Source organism: Ptychodera flava, chromosome 21 (genome assembly GCF_041260155.1).
Source record: "Ptychodera flava strain L36383 chromosome 21, AS_Pfla_20210202, whole genome shotgun sequence".
In the NCBI taxonomy this organism is placed as follows: domain Eukaryota; kingdom Metazoa; phylum Hemichordata; class Enteropneusta; family Ptychoderidae; genus Ptychodera; species Ptychodera flava.
The window spans coordinates 8674892-8700328 of record NC_091948.1 but is presented as its reverse complement, the minus strand read 5'-3'; the positions used below and the strand labels follow the sequence as shown (position 1 = coordinate 8700328).

Below are 25437 nucleotides of genomic sequence, written 5' to 3'. Positions count from 1 at the left end.
GTTATTAAAATAAAAACTCAGAGTAATTCAGCTTCATTGAGTTGGCCTTTCCTTCATAATTTCATGTGGTTCTCTGACGGTCCCATTCTTTGAGCGATGAATAGTTGCCACGGTTACATTTCTGTTTCTATGGAGTTGCTCCAGGGCATCAGAGTTTCAAATGATATCTGAAGTATGGAAATATTGAAAAAAAGAAATTTCCTCCCTTGTGCTGCACGGATTAACACCTTCATGTAACTGGATATTGAAATCTACAGTGAATGGAATCAGCACAGGTTGTGATGACCAATTTCTTTCTCTTCAAATTTCATAAATGTCCTTTTGAACTTTCCAGTTGAGAAAATTTCCCAGGCACAGCAGTAAACACTTAGAAGTACATGTCCAGAGGTCACATCTCACCTGTTAGCAATAAATAGAGAAGAGAAGATTAGTCATTGACACATACTGTTTGACTTTATGACAGTTTCCTTAGACAGACATTTTTCATATCCTATCTCCATGACAGATGGTCCGCTCATTAGTGTTTTCAACAATGAGAAACATCAAGCCCTTCAAGTTATTAACAAAATATCCAGTGTGCGTAGGATTACAGGCATATATACACACTTAAAGAAAATAAATAAATAATAGAGAAATGAATGAATAAATAAAATTTCATCAAGGTGCGCTGTGTACATGTATACAGAAGAAGTCAAAATATACGGTGTGCGCTTTTTATGCATCAGCTATGCTAGTCCAAAATGTCTCTTTGCCAACAAATAGTCTAGAATGATTGTATGATAGAGCTACTTGCAATTCAAAGAAAGTCAGCTTTATTTACACAAGGTGTTAAACCTTTTTGTGATCTACACTGAAGCTGTTCTGAGCAAAAAATGTCTGTACTCATTCTTTTGTCTTTTCACACTTCAACCGGTGAGTGACCTGATTATTAATCAGTGTGGTTGCCATGGAAGCACACAATTGATACATGCAAATAAAAAAGTCGCGATATTCAGATAGTGGCATTTAAAGCGTCTGAAGCAACTGTACGGTTTCTGACCCCCGTGAAGTGGGCAGCACTGGTGCCAGTGTGCGTGTTTTGACCCCTTGGTATTGATTTCTATATTGATTACCTACTTCTACCCTTTAGCCCCATTTCCTCCCCCACACCCCTGACATACCATCAAATCTCAAAATTGACGACAATTATTGCTGTACAATGTGAACAGCAAGGGTTAACTCATACCATGGTACAAATATGCTGGGCTGGGCTGACTACAGAAAAAACATTGGTGCATGGATACTCTAAACATAAAATTCTAGAAGGAACTTCAAGTGGGCTTTTTGGGGAGTTTAAAGTCTCCTTGAGCAGATCCTGGTTGAAAATATAATTTCACTGTGCTCATGAAATTCCTCTGCAATCACCAATGAATGCCTGAACATAAGACTGAAGAATAGACCCAGACTTTCCAAAGTGTGTCTCCATTCTCAGTGTGACCTTGTGTACAGTTGAAGGACATGTTAACAGGCTTTCGATAAAACCATGTAGAAAATCTAAAAGCAATTAAGACACACACATGTTCCTGTGATTTATGGCAATGATGAGAAATAATTAGAAAGTTAATCTTTCAAACGGAGTACTGTTCCTCATCACAGCCCAACATCTGAAAAGATACAAACATGAGATGTCTCCCCTCCATGGCTTCATATGCAAAGTTAATGAAATATATGAAGCACTATTAATTCCAAGACAGTTAGTTGATCATGTGGAGTTTGAATACCGTAGGTATCTACGTTTGCTGTACATGCATGACATAGATGTAGGTCTCTGCGACAGTCCACATGTACCATACCTTTTGTCTGTAAAGACTGAGTGCATCTTATGACGATGATCAAAATGTACATGTATGCACACATTAACCCTTTGAGCGCTGCAATTTTTCCCAACAAAATTATAGTGTGCAACATTTTACCAATTTTGTGAATTTTTCAGTAATTTTTTTGACAATTTTGGACCAAATGAACATCACATTTTATCGGCTTCAGATTTTTATCAAAATTTTACCAAAAATTAGAAAAAAATTGACTGGTGTATATTTTGATATAGGTGACAAAAATTGACTTTGGAGCTCAAAGGGTCAATATTCTCAGTAAAGCAATGATAACACTTGAAGGTACTACAATTACAAATTTGGTTACATGATGAACTCCCTAGAAACACCATTCTCAGATACAACATGTATGTACTGATAAAACATAATCTGCTGTATTTATGAACTACAGTATTGTGTATATGAATAATTATTATCTACTAATTTTTAAAAATAATTTGTATAAGAATAACTTTGATTACACAACACTTGTGTGTCTGACATACAGTATATTGTATCAGAACATTTTGTCAAATAGGACTGAGTGTATGAGTGAAGAGGATTTTGTTATTGTTGGTTATATTAATGGAATATACAGAGTACGTTTCACTTAACAGTAGGTGAGCTGCCGTAAAAGATCACGGTGTGCTATGAATGAAACAAAAGGATGGACAATCGGTAATGCAGTGTGGCAATGTGTACAACTTTGCTGAACACATGCAGAGCAGCAAAAGTACAAGAACCCTGAATGTCATCGTTGTGAAGTTGATACAAAAGTTTGGGTTCTCTTTCCTCCACAGCTATATCATCGCACTATACAGCTGGACTGCACACAGTATTAGGAAAAGAATTCCAGTAGGTAAACTGGTCACATACATGTACATGTACCTATATCATATGCCCTACAATTCACAGATTACATCATTTGCTCTGTACCTCAGGCAACACATTTGCTGGGTTAATCTCATTTTGACCTGGAAAATATCTTTGGTTTTAACCCATGATTGGCTCTGTAATCTCCTATAGACTGCCGCTAGACCTTTGATGAGTCATGATGCAAATTTTAAGCTGATAAATGTGGAGATTTAGAATTTGAAGTGGGCTTGAAAGTTGAAGCATATTTTTCAATTGAGAACTACTTGAAGAAAACCGTGGGTACTGAAACATTGGTATTCTGGGTTATTTATTCACAAAACTGGCCCTTGTTGAGATTACGCTGGATTGCCGTAATACCATGGAGGGTCTTTGGTTGTACCTCCATGGTTATGCATGTTATACCAAAGGGATTCCTAGAGATAAAGACAATCGCCATCAACTGATTGTCCTAATCATTATTAAGTCAAAGTTAGCTGAAGAGCAGATTACTCAATCTAAGGAGATAATACATTCCTTGATGTTCTGGAGGAGTTGAGATTTTTATTTCCTTTGATGAGAATGGAAAAGCCACTCTTAACAGCCTGTTGTTTGTATTGCAGAGACAATGGGGGAAAACAATAACAGGTCATTCAGGGACATGTAAATGAACAGATCGGGCCCTTACAAAGTTCTGCAGGCTCAAACATGTCTTTTAAAGTGCGCATTGCTTTTAGAGTTCAAAATCTGTTGAAAAGAACCCTGAACCGACAATACTGGCAAGAAATGTCTTAACAAGCTTCTTTTAGATGGTGTTCACATTCAAGACGGCTTGAGTTATACGTGTGAATCACATTAACATATTAAAATTATAACACATACATACAGTACACAGGATTTCAAAATCAAGCATTGACATTTTCCTGGCCACAATGACTCTACTTCTACATGGATAAGGTATTTTTAAGCTTTACACAGTGGTTCCGAGACAGTTGGAATATTTCAGCTAGTCCCTGTAAAGCTGTGTTGTGACTTGTAAAAGGCCATTGTGTTCACGGTGACATTCACTAGCTTTCTGTTCTTGCCTGTTGATGTTTACCTTGCATCATTGTACTTAGGATGTTGAAATGTGGCCAAGGCATGCATCCCAAAGATGTTTGGCATGTCTTAAAAACCCACTAAAGTCATTTACCTTCAATACTATCCACTGAACAAGGTTAATCTCAATGGTGTGGGTAATGCCGAGAATGTTTTATACATGTATACCAGCGTAAAGCACACCGTTCCGATTGTCTTCTTTCTTCCTTGTGAGGTTAATAGTCATAAGTACAGGTGTCAACCAGTAAATTTACAAACCTGACATGCAAAGGACCTTTCTGACAAACTGGAGAGGTCAAAGGTTAACTTTTGGGAAATGGACCCAATACTTGGTAATAGCGCGGCTGACAGCTTGCTTGATTTCTAGGTTGAAATTATCCACACAGTAGTTATACCACATGATAATTGTATACTGCAGGCATTTGTGAAAATTTAACATTCTGTATTCCTTCGAGCAATCAGTGACTGATGATTGAGAATATCAGAGTTTTTCTTTCACTGGATTACAACTGCACACATACAGTAAATATATTAACTTATGATTGTGACTGAACACTCAACAGTTGCCTGGCTGCGTGGGACATTATCCTTGCCACTAGAGGTGGCATTGAGAAATCTATCCAAATTTAGACTATGTACTCTGCACCCTTAACATACAGATCCTGATTTATTTTAAGGATACACATATTGCAAAGCTCATTGTACCTGCAGAACATATACATGATCAGGCATACATGTTATATATACATGTGTATATAAAGTATACTCATGAATAAAAGAATATTTTTCAGTCAATTTAAAAGCACACTCATAGAGTATAAATTACATACAGTGCATTGAAAGGATAGTATAAACAAATTCGTACAAGCGACCACAATTAATGTGCTCGAAGGTGTCGTACTGCATTTATGTCTCTACGAAATCCAACATTTCTCGCAATGACACTGCAGAATATTTGTGTTTCTGGGCATAAAATTTGTATTCAAGCCATAAATGATCTGCAAAATCCATTTCAAAACATCAGATAAGTATACTTGTTGTGGGATCACTTGTTGATTTTTGTAGGCGAGCTGCTTTTGCTAAAGTATAAGGTTAACATGGGTATAAATTTTGTGTTTGCATATGAAGCTTATTTGAGCAATTTGATGCCCGATGCAGCTGAGTTGGTTTGCTTTACACGGTCTGATACTCTGCAGTGTTGAAAAGCTACTTTACCCAACCAAAGAAAAACAATGGAATAGCAAGGTCGCATTACACATGACATTTGGCATAAATTTAACAGGGGCAAATGGCTATACAGACTTTGGCCAGTCTGTGGGATGACCATAAAATGGTTTGAAGAAGAAAGGGATGTGTTTTTAGTCCTTTTAAGTGGGCAAATTGGCAGGTATGTGATGAGAAGCATTACGCTCTGAAAAGGCCAAGTAGGGCATGACTACGAACCATAATAGAGCCACTTTACCTGTAGTGACAGGCCACTTGTGACGAGAAACATGCTAAGACCTCACCATTTCACGGTCACCGTCGGCTAGATCAGCCGGCGGCTTGAAAGGGACGACCCAGACAGCGAGCATTGGATTCAGAAGCATAAAAGCGGCGTAAAACTGATCTCTCAGAAACAGCCGATTGTCCCTGTTGCTGGGAACACTACGTCATCTCCCAGTGTGTAATGCCTGGGTACACATGTGTGAATGCAAAGGAAATTGACTTGTTGCTACAACAATGCATGTAATTGCTTGCCTTAATTGCCGAATGGATTTGTATTGTAAACACTATTAAAAATATTGCCTCATACAGAGTGTAGTTTATGTCTGTTCATCAGTTCTCACATATATGGATTGATTTTTTTTGTAGCGTTATACTACATGCATTCCTGTATCTGAGAATTTCAAAGACCTTATCAATAGATATGTAATGTATGTCCACTCAGTACAAATTAATTTAATTGTCTGCACCACCTCAGCAATACAGCACTCCTCATTAAACCATTCATTACATATGCCTGGAAATATGTACTAATTAACTCTGATAATGAATTGTGTTGTACTCCTGGTGGCATACACCAAGTCTGTGGTACGTCCATGCCTACACTCAGGTCAGCACTGAAATTCCAGTGATCTGAGGTTTGGATGGCTGAAAATTTATTTTGGCTACAATTACATCACACTCCTTCAAATACTGAAGACCAGTGAACCTGCAACTGCAGTGATCTGACAGATTGCTGAATATCAGTGGATCTGTTTCTGCTGAAAATGTTTGCAGATGTACAGTCTGCTAAACCAATGGTAGACTGCAGGGCTCATAGTCCTGTCTCAGAGACACCAGACAATGTATGGATTTGCTAATCCCTATGATACAAACTCTCCCTGTAATTTATAGTTACGATAATTCTAATTGACCATTTACACATTTAGTACTACACCAAGATGTGTTATCTAAATGTTTTTGAAACTGTGGATCCTTTTTGACATTCTTGCTTTCATTTCAATTCTAACTGTAAGATGAGGTCAATTTTAATATGATCATTTACGCTAGTTATAACTTTTACACAATATTCTTACATCGATGCAAATAAATATTAGAATAAAGATAGAACATCATAAAAATGATCGCAAAAATGGCTAAGCTAGAATTTTTTTTTCTATAAACTTACAATCACTAATAATTTATCATATAACCTGACAATTTGAACAGAATTTGAAAAGAATGAGCGAGACGGTTGCTTTCAGAGATGTAACAAAAAAATTCCATCATCTGTCTTTCATTACTACCTGTAATTATGGTCTTTTGGAGCATGCCTTCGATGATGTGATCACAGCATATGGTGTTGCCGGCTTATACAAGTGTCATGTCAGCCTACGTGATTGTTAATCCAAACACATTAAAAAGTCTGGTTCGTGATATAATTTCTGATCTCTGCTGAAAAGGTATCTTATTAGTACTGTGGATGTATTTGTACAATGCAAGGCTGGTACTGTATTCGGAACAAACATCTGCAGTAACTAAATGTAATCTTAGAATTTTGCTTCTGGATAGTAACAGAGAGCCTTTGATGTATTGTCAAAATTCCAACCATAGAAATTGAATACCATACTAAAAACGGACTTTAGTCTATTTGAGTTCTTTTCAGCAACCACTACTGCCAGGAAATTTTTTTTCATTCCTTTTCTACCTGTTTTCAATACTCCATTTTCAATTTTGCGGATTGCCTGTAGAATGCAGAGTAAATGGAACATTATGGAATAGGAAAGACAGTCAACAAAAACCAACATTGAAAAGGAAGCCATCAATGGCGGAATATATGGCTCTAAATGGTGCAATGGCAAAGATCACACGGGATAGTCAATGCATGGATGTATTACAATGGAGGAGAATTCCGCACTGGGATTGAACAAAGCTCTAACCTGTTCACCTTAAGAGTACAAGAAATTCAGTGAGGACTGGAAATGTGAAAGACGGCCTTGGCACACACACAGTGCCAATCTTGGATGCAAATTACATCATTTGCAGAATGAATGCACTGAAATTTCAAGAGGAATAAAACCTGTTTGCTTCTTCAATGGACTGTTTCACTTCCCTCAACAATATCAGACGTGAAACACCGACTGAAACAACGACTGAGTCTTGTACTTTTGACATTAAAAAAACTGACAATACTCAAATTTAGTAACAAAGTTTTCACCTATTGAATTTGCATGAGCATACATTGTTGGATAATTTAAAATTACTGCATTACTGGTACAGAATTTTCTTGTTATTGTAATACACCTAAGCTATTATTTATTTACATTTTTGTCACAATTTTTTACGGATGGTTCAAGCACGGCAATTATACACTTATAATTTGGGCTTAAATAGATAAGATTCCTACAAAGAGAATGAAGAGGTTACCAAAATTTGTATTTCCTGGGGATAATAATATTAACACATAATTTTCAAAATATTTTAATAGTCAGTTATTTCTATGCTCACATTATACAAAATACAGACCTTGCGACAGGTGAGGAGAAATTCGACTGAATGTTACTTGTAAATTACGTCATTCGCAATGTACAGTAGGTGGGCCTATCATCAAATCTTGTGGCTACATAGGGCATTCTGACTACAGTTTTAGGAAACTGGTTTGTCTGTTTTCTTATGGTGTTGGGATAGACCAGATGATAACTGATTAGCAGCTTGGCTCGTTTCCGTTGTAACTGGCGGTATGCTAGCGATGAGTGGGACGTTAATCCCGCCAACAAAGCACGGTAATACCGTGCATTGCCGGTAGCCACCGCTGTGTCATGGAGTAAATGTCGAGTAACTCACTCAGTAAAGACGACGGATTGAACATCTGGCGATCATTCCCAAGTTAAAAGCTCACCTGCACAAGGCCAGGCTCTCTTCTGTCCTGGTAATTCGATATCTCAGGACGGGACAGCAGACGGGGTATGCTATTGCTAGTTGGCTAGACGGTAACCATTGATCGGTAATACAGCACAAACATATGCACAATGTACACAAACCTGCAATGCAGTGTATGTGGCGAGTATCATCGGTGGCCCTCTCCACGCCGGCAAAGTCACGCTTCTTAAATATTGCGATAGTTGATGCGGACAAGTTGACGACCGCTGAGGAATGAAGTAAGTGACGGTTCAACAGTTACCATGAAAGGAGTTTCATGCCTCGTTTGCATGTAAAAGAAACAAAATAATGGGAAGTTGAAAACTTCGGTACAAAATGGCGATCGATAGGCTCTCAATCAATTACCGCTGGCGGCGCGCTGTTCATGAGCTGTCGCACAAAGTTGCTTCGTGGCGCGGCGATCTAGGTCCCCAGCGCCTGATGACAAAATCATATCATGTATGGCTTTCAGTTGACACTTCGAACACTCGTAGAACCTAGAAAAAGAACAATCATTCTGCTTAAAGTTGAATTTTTGTGACTTTAATTGAATGTCACCAAAGATGCCCTGCAGGCATATGATGTTATCAAATCGTCGGTTACACCATATTATCTTTTTTACCTCCATGTTTACACTGAATCTGACTACGAAACAACGATTTGAACTTCCCAAAAGAAGAGAAATTTTCGAAAATGGGATATGTGAACTGCCGACAGGCTTTTAAAGAATGTTTATAAACTTTTGATGGTGATCGAGTGTCATTTGACTGACTTTTACATGTTCCTGGTATAGAAAAGGCCTGTTTTCTCCTAAAAGTCTATCTTTCCTTTCTTTATCAAATAAATTTATCGATGGTAGTAGGGCCACGTCATTTATTACATGACATTTTTGTGCATAGGCCTAACTCTTTGCAACGACTGATATTATGATTAATGCTAAATGTCGACCTCGAAATTAAATAAAAGTCAAATGATAATACTTATTTGAACTTGGAATACCTCGTTGATTCGCCGACGTGAACTTGCGGCTAAAAAGAATTTGCCTGGTCGAAGGAATTTTCGTGCATTTGCCACAATGTTAGATCATTAATACACCCCCTTGCTGGAGACTGTCAATGCACTGAATTGTACAAAATTACTTTGCTAATTGGTCGAACTGCAACATCAAATGTTGATAATGAAATGGCTTCTTCAGCCTGAGGGTAAGCTGTGAAAATTTGAGTACAGAGAGTCAAGTGAGTATACAAGAATATCGCTGATATCTTGGCGCAGAAGTGCCACAGAGGAGACGACGAAGTGGCCCTTTCATCCTGTACAATATTTCATAAATTAGTGTATACCTGTCGAATGACTTTGTAAGTAATATTATTATAATTTGCAGTATATCCGATGGGACAATCATTTTGAAATGCAGCGCCCTCATCGTCAAATCTTATATTTCTCGTGTAGGACAATGGGTAAAATCATAGACAGTAGAGAAACTCTCTACTGTCTATGGTAACACACAAGCAATGTGTCGGAGTTATGTTGATATCAGATATTGGAAGAAGCCAGAAGTAATTCAGCTCTTGGTGCAGTTTAAACGTACTAAAATGGAAAGTTTTGGTAGCTCAAGTAAACCTCGCCGCCGAAAAATTACAGGGACATAAGCTGTAACTTGTGGCAAGTTTTTCAGTATTCTGCTTCTGTATATCATCTACCGTTTCTGACCCTAATCCGTTTGTCATACTGAAATTTCGAGTATTCTTTTTGTCAACACAGCTTGTATGTGTGTAGTGATCATTGTTTATTGTTTACAAATGAATTCTAGTCCGGACTTGAATACAATTTTCAACAATAAAAATGTATATTATACTCATATAGGTTGTGTTGATATGCTAAATACTTGGCACTAAATTAAAGTTTAGGGATTCAATGCAGAAGTGTAGGGAAACCACAAAACAAAAGTTCTGAAAAAGTAGCCAAAAGATACAGCTTATGGAGCTTTAAGTAGACTATAATCGCTCTCTCTCTCTCTCTCTCTCTCTCTCTCTCTCCTCTCTCTCTCTCCTCTCTCTCTCTCTCTCCTCTCTCTTCTCTCTCTCTCCTCTCTCTCTCTCTCTCTAATATATAACCATAAATATACACATCACATGCTATTCGATTATCGTGACCGGTACGGCGGTTTAATAGATTTAGTCATACTTGGAATAATTTAAGTTCAGAACAGTGCGCCTCCTTTCTGCGCTTTGCAAATTATCGTGCGCTAACATGATTGAAGCAGAAATCGGAAAAGTAGCCGTTCACTGCAGTCCCTGCATGTGACTATGTTCTGATGTCCAAGGTTTTTAATATACTTTGACTGGGCCTACTATTTATAAGCATTGATAGCCCTAAACGTTTTTATTTGGTCTAGAAAAATTGATAACATATTAGTAAGGGCAAGATCATTATTGGATACCAACCCTCGGGATGGTGCCCATTTATACGACTAACTTCTAGTTCGGGTATTATCGGCACAAGACACCGTTAGGCGTAGTTGGCATTCCGTGAGTTTTTTATTTCATTGAAGGTTTATTTGAAATTGAAACAAGCTCGTAAAGTATTACGGTCAAGTAGCGAGCATCTTTAATATATACGATATAAGAATATTTACATGTAAATAAGTTTGCATCAGCACAAGAAGTAACTCCTATTCTTTCTCGACATGAACGACATGTTGTACTCTCAGAGTGATTCCACTTTTTATCTGACGCCTCGACAAAGATTTATCTGAACCTCATAATAAACTATATCAAAGAAAAGCGGGCAATTTATTGTAAGGATGGTATAAGTTTAAAGAATAGTTGTCACGTATAGAAATCAATTTTAAGTAAAAATGACGCGAATTTGACATTTACTAAAACAATGTAGGGAACGCAAAACTAAACTGAAAATTCATACGTACGGACACAGACACTGAGGTAGGCAACTATACAGTCAGACGTAAGCATTATTAAATATAGCTAAACATGTTTGTACACCTGTACCTTGTAAAGCAAGGTCAATAATATCACACCACGGAAAATCCAGTACTCGGCTGTTCTCATGAATTCTTATGCAATTACAAGATATAAGTGCATAACCCAACATCCAAAATTCATAGGGAGGTTATGTAGAACGACAGTACGTTGTGGCCTATTAGTTCAAGTTCACCGGTCATAGCTGGCAGTTTCTTCAAAATAAAATAGAAGTACAAATTTTACATACCAAAGGACTTACTTGGTTGCGCTGGAATCGTTGTTGTCAATAAGCTTTTCAACTTCCTGCGCCTGGAATACAAAAAAGCAGGCTCGACGACGTTCTCGTCGCTGAGAACATCCGCGCCGCTTTTTCAAAGCTGCAGACGACACTTCCCACAAGGTCACGTGACTGCACGTCACTTTTTTTCTCCCCGAGCCATGCAGACACTAGACCTCGTCCAAAGAGCTTTTCTGAGGAATACCGGCACAAAATGAGCGTCGCAAATTTGTCTTGGTTACTATCATAGTGCATTCAGAAAAAAGGGAAGACACTTAAGCGGTATTCAAATCATCACATAGAAAAGGCTGATAAAACGGAATAAAAAGTGAAAGTTTTAAGGGAGAATAAACGTTGGGGACAGTCATTTGGACTTGCAAACTTTTGCAATTATTTTCTAATCTACCACTTCTTGGGACTAACTTTAAAGCTCTTTGTGTAAGAAAATTTACATCGTCTTAGTTTTTCGAAAATCGAAAATTTTTTGTTCTTTACGGAGTTAACACAGGGATGGCGGCCATTTTAAATTTCAAGTATCGGTAAATATAGGGTACATGTAATTTGCTTCAACCGTACCAATATATGCAAGGTGACCCCCAATTTTTATTCTTGAGTTTGAAAGAGAATGGTTGAAAGATTCGTCGAGGAAAGTTTGAGCAAAAGTTAAACGGAGGCAGTCATCGGAACCGTATGCTCAAAGGTTGCCAGGGACCCCTGCGACCGATGTAAACATTGTATCTCGGGTACATTGGCGATTGATGAAAGTTAAAACATGTTTGTTAACAACAAATATCGTAAAATTTAAATGTTGCAGCTACGTTGACTTGAGGTATCTAGATATCATGCATTAAATACATTGCTCATAAATAAGAAAGTCGCACACGCACAGTTCCGACGACTGCCTCCAAAGTCTTTCATTTTCGAGGCGCATACAACCCTAAAGAGTCTTTTTTCTCAGAAAACAAATGATCATAAGAAGTTGGCATGATTGATCAAAGCCTGTAAACATAAAGTATCCATGAAATCATTATTTGGTCACATGGAACCTCTAAGGCTACTTTTTGCCTCTATTATTCGTAGATAAAAACACAATTATTCCACTTTGTATGTTTAAACCAGCCAGTTACCTACTAGGCCAGTCCTTCAAATAAACACGTGGTAGTATCTACGGGACCTCGAATTTAGAATTCAATGATCATAACAACAAGTTGAGCAACTACTTACATACTTTGCATAATTAAATATCAGTCGAACTTACTAATTGCACGCTATACGATGGGCATTGCTGATGTCAATTAACATCTCTCACATATTTGTAACTTCATATGTCGCTTTCTTATATTTCGACACCCTTTCTTGTTTCTCGGCCGAGGTGTAGCGCTCATCCCGGCCCTTCTCCTTAGCTGGCGTACACGTCAGTAAACTTGTCATCACTTTCAAAACATAATTGAATTAGCTTTCCATTTTCACTTTCATTCTCACTGATTTCAATTCCTACTGACTTATTTCTTTTTTTACTCTGATCTTATAAATTGAGCATAAAAACTGACTTAGCTTTTTTCCGGTTGCCTAGCAATAACAAAATTTCAAGGGAAACTTCTTCTTGTGTTCGTTTACACATTGACTCTGGAGGGACGGACTCGCCCTGACGTGTATGATTCACACATAGCTTGATATTTGGCAGCAATTTGAATATCTCTGATCAAGGGTAGTCGAGTCATATTTCACAATATTAATAGCGTCATAAATGTCACGCAGAAAGGGGTATAATCTACGGGCAGTCAAAAACTTTGCATACCATTTCACATGCTTGTAACATGCACATGCAAAACGATGCGAAGTATGTAAAACATAGAGTAAACATTAAATTTTCTTACAGGAGTTCCAAGCAGTCCAAGCATGAAGTGTCCTCGTTGACTGTTATTAGGCAATTATAGAACCTGTGTGGTATATTTTACACATGTGTTGCCACCCACAGCCCGGTAGCAGTGATACTTGATGGTGTAAATTTAAGCTTTTAGCACTTCAAACACAAGTTGCAGTAAACTTCTTGTGTGAAGTTCATCGAACTTTTAGCCTAAACGATATTTTTCTAGAGTTCGATCGATAATCGTACTAATCAAAAGGGCAATTAGTTATATGAGAGAAGGAACGAAGAGTTCTTTTTTGTAGCATCCTCTGATACAGGCAGGGAAGCGGGTCGCCTGTCGATAGAGGCCATCGTTTGTATTTAGTTCTGACAGTTGTAAATGTTTTTAAAAGATTATCCAACGTTGAGGGCAGGAGATTCCATCACCATCAACCCTGTGAACTGCTATCGTGAGACAAATTACAACGTTTTGTATTGTTAAAATATATTTGGTTTCTAAAGTTTTTTAACAGTTCTGTGCAACTTGAAAGGTAGAGAGTGGAGAGTCCTTCAGTGTTGTCTCTGAGGTTAATTTTACATTTTATTCTCTCATTTCTTAAATTTCATGATTGAACTACTTGAAAGTCTCAGACAACTACCAATATCGTCGTCCGTCATAAGCATTTCCCGATTTATATCGCGTGTAAGTTGTTCGTCATTGACATGATGTTATGCTGAAGAATATGCTATCGTGTGATAAATCTTAAGAGATCATAACATATGTGGTAGCCTTGATATCATTCGCTGGAGCTTTGGTAGATTAAAAACCGCAGGAGTGCAGCAAAGAAGAAAACCGCACACACATACGATTTGCCAAATTTCCTGCGAATTTGTCAGGGTCATGGCTTTAGTTCCACGCTACATCCTCGGGCTACATCATCCTGATGCCTGCGACAGAGCGTTTTCGCGACCTTCCATCGCCCGCACTTCTTAAAGGGTTATCACATGTATTTTTGTTACAATATGGCGACAGCCAGTACTGCTAACTAGGGAGGGACCCTCAGAGTTTGGGAGGGGGTGGTCAGAAATACAAAAAAAAAAATGCTTGTCGATTTTTGTCGCCAAATATACCTGGACCGTTTTGGCGGAAAATGTGTTAATTTTTTTTTTTTTTTTTTTTTTGGGGGGGGGGGGGCATGTATGAAAAAAATATTTTGTCAAATTTTGCATGTTGGTGCCCGGACAGGCCCCCTCCCACGATAAAGTTTATGTCCCTCACCACAACTTTTACTGTGTTATGCAATATGAATTCTTTACAAGAGCATGGTGTGTGCCATTGAAGACAATGTGTCGCAATATTTCGGACCGCGATGTTGCTGCATATTGTGGAACCCAGTAACAAGTTTATTAGCACTGTACTGTCACGAAGTCCTGCTATCTAAATGTCAAGACAATGGCATTGTACACATGACGTCATAGTCCTGCCCGATGTCTTGTTCTCCGAGAGTATGTCCCGAGGTTCCGGAATTTTCTCCGATACCCACAGGGCACGCACTGAAACTGTCAGTGTTTGTTGACAACGACACGAAGGGCGGTGGCAACAGGTATGGCATATTAATTGCGGGTTGTAAATTGCGTGGTATTCAGCTTTTTTTCAGAAATAAATATATTAGGGGTTGTTGAAACTGGACATACCATACTACAATGTATGCAACTAAGTTATTGCCTTATGTATAATTTTATTAAACTTTCAAACAGCCAGTTATAGTATCTGATTTCGCACCTCTAATATCTAAAGGTCTGAGTCTAAAACACTTCCGCGATGACTGAATAACACAAAAAATAGTCATCTTTTGACTTTGGTATATCACGGTATCAGAGCATCATACAATAAAAAATCAGCATATTCGATCTGTTTCTTCATATCCAATGTGATATAAACTGAACTGTGCGCGTAGAGAAATAAATGTGATTTTGAAATTACAAACAACCTTGACTTGTTGGGTAACATTCACACAGCTCCACCTTATTGTGTTGTTTCTCAGCTTCCTAAGATGCTGAAGGGCTATGGTTTTCCGAGCACGACACAGCTCATTAGCAACGTCAAAACCGGGCAGACAGGAATCCACCGGCAGAAACCAACTCACTACTGCGCCGACTCAAAGGCAATGCGTCCGCTGGCTAGGATAACCTGGCCTGGGCTGGCAAATTTAAATTGGGTTTGTATGAAATAGAAGAGGTCTCAAGAGAAGCTTTTGCAAATGATTTTATTTTTTTTAAATTCACCGAATTGAACCAAGTCTAATAGAGAAATTCACAAGATAAAGATGCCAAATGTGTTGTAGGTGACGCCGCCAGGTCACTTGTCAACATTTTACAACCAGCAAATACTGAGAAAAATTCGTTCAACTTTATTATCTTAGCAACATATTTTTCAATACAAAGAACTTCTCGTCAAGTCATCAAATACGGAGTTGTTTTGTAATGTAAGTCTGTTTTACATGTAACTGTATCAATTTTCACACTAGGCTGTGTTTTTGGCGTGCATGTGCGCTTTTTGTCGAGTTGCCATTACAATCGCCCAATAGATGTAGATTCATACTGTATTGAAATTGAAATTCGATTGAATTGACAATTTTTCATTAAATTCTTGAAGAGTTTGGCATGCTATCAAGGCATGCTGATCGATTCCGATCATCTGGTATCATCGGTTCATACTTAAATTATAAACAAAAAACAATTCTGATCAAAATGTAAACTTGTCTTTATTGTGCCCTGAAATTACTCGTTGATACCTAAACTATAGTCCCCCTTCTGCACTGGCTTAAACATTTTTACATGAGCTTACCCATTTTCTTTACACTTTCACTAAAATCTTCTTTAAAAATCATCGCCCATTAATATTCTTGATCAAACAAAAAAAAATAATAGAAATAGCTTTCGGGTGATATATAACACCTGGGTAAAAATACACAACTTGACGGCAGAATTCACGTGTGAATATAAGTCGTCGCAAAGTTGGAACGTTATCTTTAAAAAGTGCCAGTAAGGTTCGCGTATGCTCTTGGGAAAACGTAAAAAAGTGCAACACTGTCACATGTATAAATTTGTTTGTTATGCCTTTGCTAAAACATATTTATATGTTTGCGAAAAACAATGTCTGTAATGTACACAGAACCCCCGTAAATTATATATTTTCGGAAAGCTTGGATATAGGGGAACATTTCGGTTACCATAGCGTCACCATTGTTTACGTGACATGTAATTTGCACAACCTTTCAAAATTCGGTTTTCACTATGTTTTGTTTCAATGCCTTGAGATATGTGGCTCAAATTTGTGTGAGTGTAAGCTGTCCTAAGGATCTTTCAAATAATTTCTTAGAATTTTTTTAAACCTGCTTAAACAATTTTTATGCCAGAAAAACTTCCAGAGCGGTGAATTTAACGGTAGTTGATTTATTTAAAATTGTGCTGCAAAAAAGCTAAGCAAGATATAAAATAATCTGAGACACGCTTTGGAAGAGCGTTTTGACTGCTTGCATTCCAGCAAGTTTGAGTCAGATATTTTGAAGTACTGAGACAAAACGTAGGGAAAACCGATTTTTAGAAGGTTATGCAAATTACATGTCACGTGATAGTTATGTAAAGACTGTGGTTACCAAAATGTTCCCCTATATCTAGGCTTTCAGAAAATTACGGGGGTTCTGAGCTTATTAACCATTAGAGAATTGTTAGATTAAAAAGGTAAATTTCTTGTCTTGGAACCTTAAGCCGGACACGAAACAAACATCAAAATTTCAGCGCTGCTTTTGGTCAAAGGCAATCCTTTTTGCGACTGTCGTAAGTCGGTGCAGTATCATTGAATCCTAGGATCTGCATTGTAATGTGCTGATCTAGGGTTGGTTGATCTACAGATTTATCTTTTTCGGTTTGTTTACTCTTTTTTGGTCGCATTTGGCTGTTTTGCCTTGACACAGTTTGGTGGCATCAAACTTTCGAAGATACACGTGCGTGAAGATTTTTGGTGAGACTCTATATATTCCGCAGTTAACGTCTACAGCCATATTGTTAAATCCATGAATTGATAACTTGGTTGCATACATTGTAGAATGGCATGTTCAGTTTCCTAACCCTTAATATCTTTATTTTGAAAAAAACTCTAACTGAATACCACACAATTTACGACCCCATAATCAATATTCCATATTGTTGCCAACGCCCTTCGCGTCGTTGCCTACAAACACTGGCAGTTCAGTTCCGATGCAGGCTTTGTGGGTGTCGGACGAAATTTCAGAATGGCTGCCGGGGGTTTCTTCACGCGACTTCGTGACATAATCTTGGAGAATAAGAATTCAATCCAGAATTTGATCGTCATTCTGCTTGTCTTCGGCGGGGAGGCAATTTTCGAAGTAGTGGTCTTCAGATGTCCGTGTGACCCGGTACGTCGTCACTTCTATGCCTGGATGTTCATCTTAGGGCCAGCCTTCACACTGTATGTCATCGGTAAGTACTGACAAAACGTAATTGTAGTTCTCTCTCTCTCTCTCTCTCTCTCTCTCTCTCTCTCTCTCTCTCTCTCTCTCTCTCCCTCTCTCCTCTCCCCCCACATACATTGATTCATAAAATCATGACAATAAATGTTAAATGTGTCCAGAGAAATCATTCTTGTTTTGTTACACTGTACGTACGCATTGTTATCGCAGCATCGAAAGAAAAACACTGTGTATAAGTGTATAGTGAATTAAGATCAAACATTTTAAGACTAAAGTTTAGTGCGTCATCGAGATAATTTTGAAGTTAACTAGTAAAAGATTACCACCGTTTTATTTCATAAGGTGCTGTGAACCAGTCTGATATATTTATTGTTTCATCTCAGTTGGAGTGGTACTTTGGACCCAATCGCCCTCGGTTCAGTCCAATAAATACCTTAGTGACCAGTTACTCACTCTATCACGGAGGCTTCTCGCTCGGGTCGTCGCAAGCTTATCTCGTAAAATTTACGACGGGTGGTTTACCTGAGTGAGATCATACGACAAAATGCTACATTATTCTACTTGTCGTTGGAGTAATATGTACGAACCTTCCAACTTCCCAGGGAAGTTGTTATTATTAGTATTTTTCTGTCTCGAATTTCGCGGGTGGGCAAAGAAGCTTTAGTAAACTAGGTATATTGTTGGTGTTATTCGTCATTCTTGTTACTCAGAAGTTTAGAGTTCAAACGAAAAGCTGACTTTGCCAAATTCAACTAAAATTATAAAGTATAATTTGCTTTCAAAGTCTTACAAAAATGATTGATTGTACATTGTCGCAAAATCCACAAAGGGTCAAACATGTTATGATATTGTTTTTGGATTGTTTTGTTGTAAAGTTTATTGTCTGGCATCGGGCATGACCCAGGACGGTTTTCATAAAGTCATGAAGGAAATGGTTAGTTGCAAAAATTTACTCCGGCAAGAATGAATTTCTATCGTATTTGCCAAGTTAATCGTGAACATGAGCGATACCAGTTTTTTTTTTCTCTCTCACCGTGGAATTTGCAACGAGTTTCTGCAAACTAATCGCTAGCTATCAATATTCAACTATCCTCGTATTAATGGTTGGCTCATGTCAACTGTTGTCGACAGCAAGGCTATCAGAATTTCCCTTATAATGATTGCGGATTGCTTCAACCTCCATTCTCGAATGTCGGTTATGTGTCACTGGGTTTACCGCGTGCCATGAATTTTAATTTTTACTAATTGATTTACTTTTAAAGGACAGACTCACTGTTATTGCGGTTTTTAGGTCGTAATCGAACAGCTGGAATACAATACAATACAATACAATACAATACAATACAATACAATACAATACAATACAATACAATACAATACACCTTTTTATTAATCTCCGGAGAGAAATTAATGTCTTCTTTAAACAATAAACCGAATACTACAGACAACCTCAAGACATCCAAGAATACATAAAATCACGACGCACTAATCATTATATATAGAAAAATAATTGTTTTGCTTGCTCTGCTGACTCTAAAGTCTAAATATCCCTTATTGCCTGTATGCATAGCAGGGCAGTGATTTTAATATACAGGCATGAATTTTGCACTGCGTTTTCATTCTATTTATGAACTTGTCGCGTTTGCCTATAGTGGATTCGGTTTACTGTTTGAAGCGGACGTGTCCTCGACAACTTCTCTTCTAAATTTACTGCAATCTTCAGTCGATACGGCACTCGTCAAATCTCTATACAATTGGCGTGTGATATCTTTAACAATGACGTTCCTTTTGTAATTCGACGTCAGTAAACCAGTCAAATTAAATTGATTAAACAGGACACAATTTCCTTCCAACATCTTACAAAATTTTTAATCGTCTTTTCAAGGCTGGTCTTGCACGGAGCGTAGATGTTCCAACGCAAATACATAGCCCCAAAAGCTAAAATACTTTAACCAGTAGATGGATAGAATGCAAATAAAATATGGAGCTTTATGTCTAAATACCATAGCTTACACAATCACTGAAAGTGGGGCTCACCTTTCTAAACAATATAAACCAGTATTTTTCTTTAAAATTATATTATAATCTATTATATACACCTACTGCCGTAACCTATGGGAGTTTGACCGTCCAATAACTTTCCGTATTTTGTATAGTACGCGGAGTCCCGAATACGGGAGACGCGCGACGCGCCTGTTGACCTTTGGACCTAGCGATTATCGGATGTAAACAAACTATTTAACGGTGAGTTATAGACATAATAACAACTTCCACCAAAATGTATTCGTAGTATAAGGTTTAAAACACGCTGAACACAAAAATGAGTCTAAATGCAATTGATTTTTTTTTAAAAAACTAATTAAATTGAAAACATTCAGCGAAGTTTGCTTGTGTTGCACTGAAAATTAATTGGCTTCGTGCCAACGGAGCAGTAATCGCGCGCGTTCCACTCATATCGCGCGTGCCGCATCCCTCAAAATTTACCATAGAACTAGTTTATACGGACGATTAAAGGGGGGGGGGGGTGTATAATAATAGGGTTATACACAAAATACGGCCCTGTATGAACGAGGGCTCAGTGAGTGACGTATTGGACTCGCCTTCGGCTCGTCCAATACGTCACTCACTGAGCCCTCGTCCATACAGGGCCGTATTTTGTGAATAACCCTATAATATGGGATATAAATACTTGCAACTTTTCCACATGTACAGATTGTGCCAAATCGGACTTACTGATAAAATCATGAGTCATCTCCTTGTGATCAGACCATTCCATAAATGACTAATTAAGACCCTTTTACGTGTATCATTGTTCCCGGATGTAGAGTCAATTCAGCTCATGCCATCAGCAAAGTTGAACAGTGGATAGGAATACTTATGAGTCTCCGTCTGCAATGCCAATGGTGAACAGGAATGCATGTGAACGATATGTTTTTTGGGCATCTTTGTTTTACATGCAAAATCTTTGAGAAGGTGGAGCAAGGAGTTGATATTCCGCAATTTTCGAACCAAAATGTGTAGTTTGACCGTATTCAATGCGTAAGTCTGACAGAATTTCTACGACGATCTAAATGTTGTAGAAATGGTATTTGATACCAGTATTGTTACGTCATCAACAACTATTAAATTACCTGGTTGAACAAATGATATCGACTTGTGTTATGACAAATGTCACTTTCCTGACTGTTTACTGCGCCAAGGTCATAACCACACGAATGACAAATGTAATGTGCGCAAATGTTGACTTTGTCCTTCTCAACATTTCGAATTATATCTAGTCTATACATTCGTTCGAATCCACACTGCAAGATCAGTGGAGACCGGAGGGCCAAGACACTTTGTTCTTTCAGCGATGCGGTGAACATATGTCCACAAAACTAACACAACCTTAATGTATTCAAGTATGAGTGTGTTTTATGACTAAACTCAAATCCATTTCAAGCTTAAAACTGTTATTTGTTATAGGTGTTGTGGTGAACAACAAAACTTGGAGAATAGTCACAGGATGTTGCCCAGCTCCGAACGGCTGCATAGAATTCTGCAGACCAAGAAAAGCGTGTTTTGGCGGCTGCTTTGGTCTCTTTGAAGTCTCCTTTCAGGCACTAGTTGGGGCTATCTCTTGGATCTTCATCGCATTCATGAGTGCCGTGTAAGTTGTGCTTTCCCCCTGTAAATGTTCCAGGGTCTAAGTGGTAACGCCCCCCTCCCCTTCACAGATACCAATAACCGGATGCCGCGATAATTAGCATACATTAAAGCAGTGTTCTCAAGCCCCAAGTACCCTGGAGTCTGAAATCGTCGCTGTTGGATTTATGGGTTTCCACACTCTGTATAACTACGCGAAGGAATTATGGTTTTTGTGTGTAACGAATGATCATTGGTCAGTTCCTTAATTGTGGGCATATCGAGTAATACTGGAATTGCAATGGAAGCAGAAAATTTCAGAGTGTAAATTTCTCCGCTTAGGCCTACCTTTTCGAAAGTGCGTTGTTATAAATTAACATAATTATATTGTTAAGGTCAGATGCGTCTCGAAGACAGATATTAAGAGTCTCAAATTTTTACAATTCTTTTCTGATCTGCTATTTGTGACGGCTCATGTTAAAACTCCTTGAGCAACACAAATTTTAACATTATAATTTTGCCAAAATGGGGAACTCTCTACAGAAAAGTGAAAGTTGATTCCCTGGTAGTTAATCTTCTATTTGTATGAACGGGTTTCACAAACGTATGATGCATGTAAATTTAAATGAAGGGAAAGCTATATTTATGCGTGGAATGAAAAAAATAAAAGAAAGTCCGTTGATAGCAATGGTGTTTTGCTACCACAACAATGGCATATTGTTCTTATTTATTTCATAGATATTACGCATGCGCAGTGAGCACGTTACCTTGCAAAGAAGAGGAAGACACACCGGAATTGAACGAGTCTGACAAAGCCTTGTCACAAAGTATCGGATGGTGTATATTGGCGGGATCAAGCCTTCTGCTTTTCCTTTTAATGTTTATGTGGCGAATGTGTAGCTCTTACACCTACGAACACGGACGCTACGCCGACATATATGCGGACATTGAGAGACAAGCTTTCATTGATAAATCTAAGGTATGTAGTAAACCAACAGGAGTGGTAAAATAATAAGTAAACTGTGTATTATGATACAATTAACATGATTAAACATTAAATATATTATTATGAAAATACTAAATGTTCATCTAGAAAATACCCGGAGTAACTGTTCAGATACCGTGTGAGGGATCTGAGTTGGGTGATCGCATTCCCGGACAGCTACCAGTGCTGGGACAGTCACCTATCTTCGGCTGTCGACAGCCGTGTGAGGGATCTGAGTTGGGTGATCGCATTCCCGGACAGCTACCGGTGCTGGGACAGTCACCCTATCTTAGGCTGTCGACAGCCCTTTGTACCTCTTCTTTCCTATTATTATGCCAACATGTGACGTATCACACAGCTTTAACAATTTCGATTTTTTAACAATTATAACTGATATTATTGAAAACATGAGGGTATTTTGTTTCCCGGTACAGGAAGATGCGGAGAAGCGTGTCAAAAAGACCCTGGAAATGTTCTTCAATCAGGAAGACTTGAAATGCAAAGATGCGAAGTCCTGGGAGGACGTGTACAAAGCATGGTCGAAGATCTCCCTGGTCGGATCAAACTACATGGCCGATTACGGGTACACGACTCTACACGAGTGGGCCATCAAGCAGGGAATGTGGCCGGACGACGATGATGAACCGGATCAGAATAAGATGGAGGGACGAGACGGGAACAGAAATGATATGATAGAAATGAAACCAACACTGCCTGGAGTTGTAGAAAATCAATGAAACGTAGGTCTTATTTAGAAATGATAACGGTTTACTTATGCCGGGCAAAACTGTTTTGGCTCCGAAAATATGTGGGCCGAAATGGAACAACAATTTACAATGTTGAACATTATGGAGAGAGTTTCAGACTCTCTTACGCAAATGATGTTTGCACTATGAAAATGATCATAGAGTGAAATTCCGAAAAAAAATCTCTTAAACAAAATTCAGCTGGTTCATTAACTTTTGAAACTAAATATACTCACTGAAATTAACACTTTGTTTTATTTAAAGCGACTCAAAATTTGACGTTTTTCCAAGGGAAGTTTTAGCGTATGTGGGTATTTCACCTGATGTCATCATTATTGTCATCTAGTGCCAATTGTGAAGGGAATTCAAATCTACTCAGAAGCGGGAAGCTGTTCGCGCTAAAAGGTGTTCGTAAGCAACTACTCGCGGAAACATTCTTATCTCGTATTAGAAAGCGAGTAAAATTTAGGGGGGAGGGAGGTTTAGGATGGGGATATTTCGGATGGACAGTGTTTTTATCATCAGTTGGCGGGATAATTTGATTCTTTGCACAGTGGCAGCTCAGAAAGAATCCAGGGGCAAGGAGTAAGAATTGAGTCCTTCTTGGGGTTGACCGATGGGGGTTTGAATGTCTAGGATCCAGAGGAATGGGTATACGCAAAGCCTTGTCGTTAGGCATGGGGGTGTGTTGTTACAGTGGTTGAAGAAGGCAGTGCGGTGGTTGTTTCATGGGAAAGGGCCAGATGATTTCACGATAAGGATTGGAGGAAAATAGGCGGAAGGGGGATTTGTTTAAAATCATAAGAGGGGCAGTTTTAAACAGTTTTCACCTTCTCCTACAAATTTTAAGTTTGCTTGATAAACTTCAGAATAAATTGTCACGTAAAAACGCTTGCTTACAATTATCTCAAAATTAGCTGCTTTGCTTCCGTCAGCTTGTTCGCTGTAGTCACTATTAAAACGTCGTAAACCACGCGCCTCTTTACGGCAACAGCTTAGCGCTACCTTGATTTTGCGTAGGTCAGCGGAGCGGAAATTATGCTCTGGCTCGCGAGAATGTATTAAAAGTGTGATCGTGAAATATGAATGGCTTCGGTGTTGATGTCTGACTTATTTGCAGAAAATCGATGAACCCCCGTAACTATGAATCCCTGTTAATGATTTGTAGCCGTCTGAGTTTATGTGAAATTCTGATGGTAATTTGAATTTCTTTCTGCAGATCAATGTCCTTTGATGTGCCAAACCTGAGTGACAGCCTGGTCTTACATTCCAACAAATCTTGGTAAAAATTTCATATTAATCTTCGAGCAGTACAAACACTTTTAAATAAAACTTTAAAAGCAAACAAACGACATTTTAGCGTTTTTTGAATATTCAAGAAAATAATATTGTGTCATTTGCCTTTCTCAAAGTTAGTCAATTTCAGATATTTTCTTCGCAGTCAGGTTATGTTTCAGCAGATTTTAAGAACCGTGAAGTGATCACAGGAAGGATAATTCATTTATTTTCATCTTCCAAGCTTTGGTCGGAGAGAATGGAATATTCAAACTTTCCGAAAAATGGGGTGTAAAAATCATCTCAACTACGATCGACTATTTCGTACACCTGGTATGTTTACAAAACACTTAATTTAAAGTACAGAACATATGAACTTCTCAGTACGACTTGTCATGCATTATTGTAAGATATCGATAAAAGCCATGTATTCTTGTTATACTTTTTTCTCCGTCCTGAGGGTCACTGTGGATTATGAGTAATTCGAAGGAATCGGTAAAATTATATACTGTATCGGTAACAGAAGAAGCTAAAGGATTTTTCATGTTTTGTCATATTTAACATTTTCAACATTTTGTAGTAAATAATATTATCAACATAGGAGTATGTCTCAATTTACATACGAGAGATCCTTAGTTTTGCTTTAGTATTTCTTGATTTGGAACTATATTGTGTTTACTACTGTGGAACTTGCCATTCCTAATGGGATATACAGTTTGGAAGACTTCTAATAAAACGGTGTATGCACAGGACATCAAGAATCATCAATTGCAGATTCTACATAAGAACACTGTCTTTAGCAAATCTTCAGCGAAAGAACCATAGAACAGTTAGTTTGCCTGTTCCATAAATCTCTTCTATTGCTGTACATTCCAAATGGATTTTAGAAAAGACGCATTGTGGAGCATATTGTATATCGTTGACAATATATTTCTACTTATACAAGTCACGTCACCGCATCTTCCGCAACATCTACTAGATTCTGGCAGTAATTTGCTTCATAGGGTGTCATATATGTTAAGGA

General features: G+C 38.1%; 2 protein-coding genes across 8 annotated transcripts in view; one reads left to right on the top strand and one right to left on the bottom strand.

The window, feature by feature from the left end:
* LOC139121312 (uncharacterized) overlaps positions 1-8539 on the bottom strand; it is a 130668-nt gene extending 122129 nt beyond the window's left edge. For 2 of the 6 annotated variants that reach the window (XM_070686093.1, XM_070686095.1), the window contains exons 1-2: positions 3895-4011; positions 1-399 (exon numbers count right to left, since the gene is read on the bottom strand). The exon at positions 1-399 is cut by the window's left edge and continues 914 nt beyond it. The gene's annotated coding sequence lies outside the window, so the exon portion shown is untranslated. Of the gene's footprint in view, positions 400-3894; positions 4012-8163 lie in introns of those variants that run through there. The other 4 variants (XM_070686094.1, XM_070686092.1, XM_070686090.1 and 1 more) reach the window with 4 other exon arrangements.
* A 9019-nt stretch (positions 8540-17558) lies between these two features.
* LOC139121311 (calcium homeostasis modulator protein 6-like) lies at positions 17559-24460 on the top strand. 2 transcript variants are annotated; one of them, XM_070686087.1, is made up of 5 exons: positions 17559-17793; positions 21249-21432; positions 22146-22386; positions 22827-23132; positions 24358-24460. In XM_070686087.1, exons 1-4 carry the CDS (start codon positions 17586-17588, stop codon positions 23127-23129), a joined length of 936 nt encoding a protein of 311 aa, XP_070542188.1. In that variant the 5' UTR covers positions 17559-17585; the 3' UTR covers positions 23130-23132; positions 24358-24460. The 2 variants fall into 2 exon arrangements, with proteins under 2 accessions (XP_070542188.1, XP_070542187.1); XM_070686086.1 differs by having other exon boundaries at positions 22827-24460.
* Positions 24461-25437: the final 977 nt, after the last annotated feature.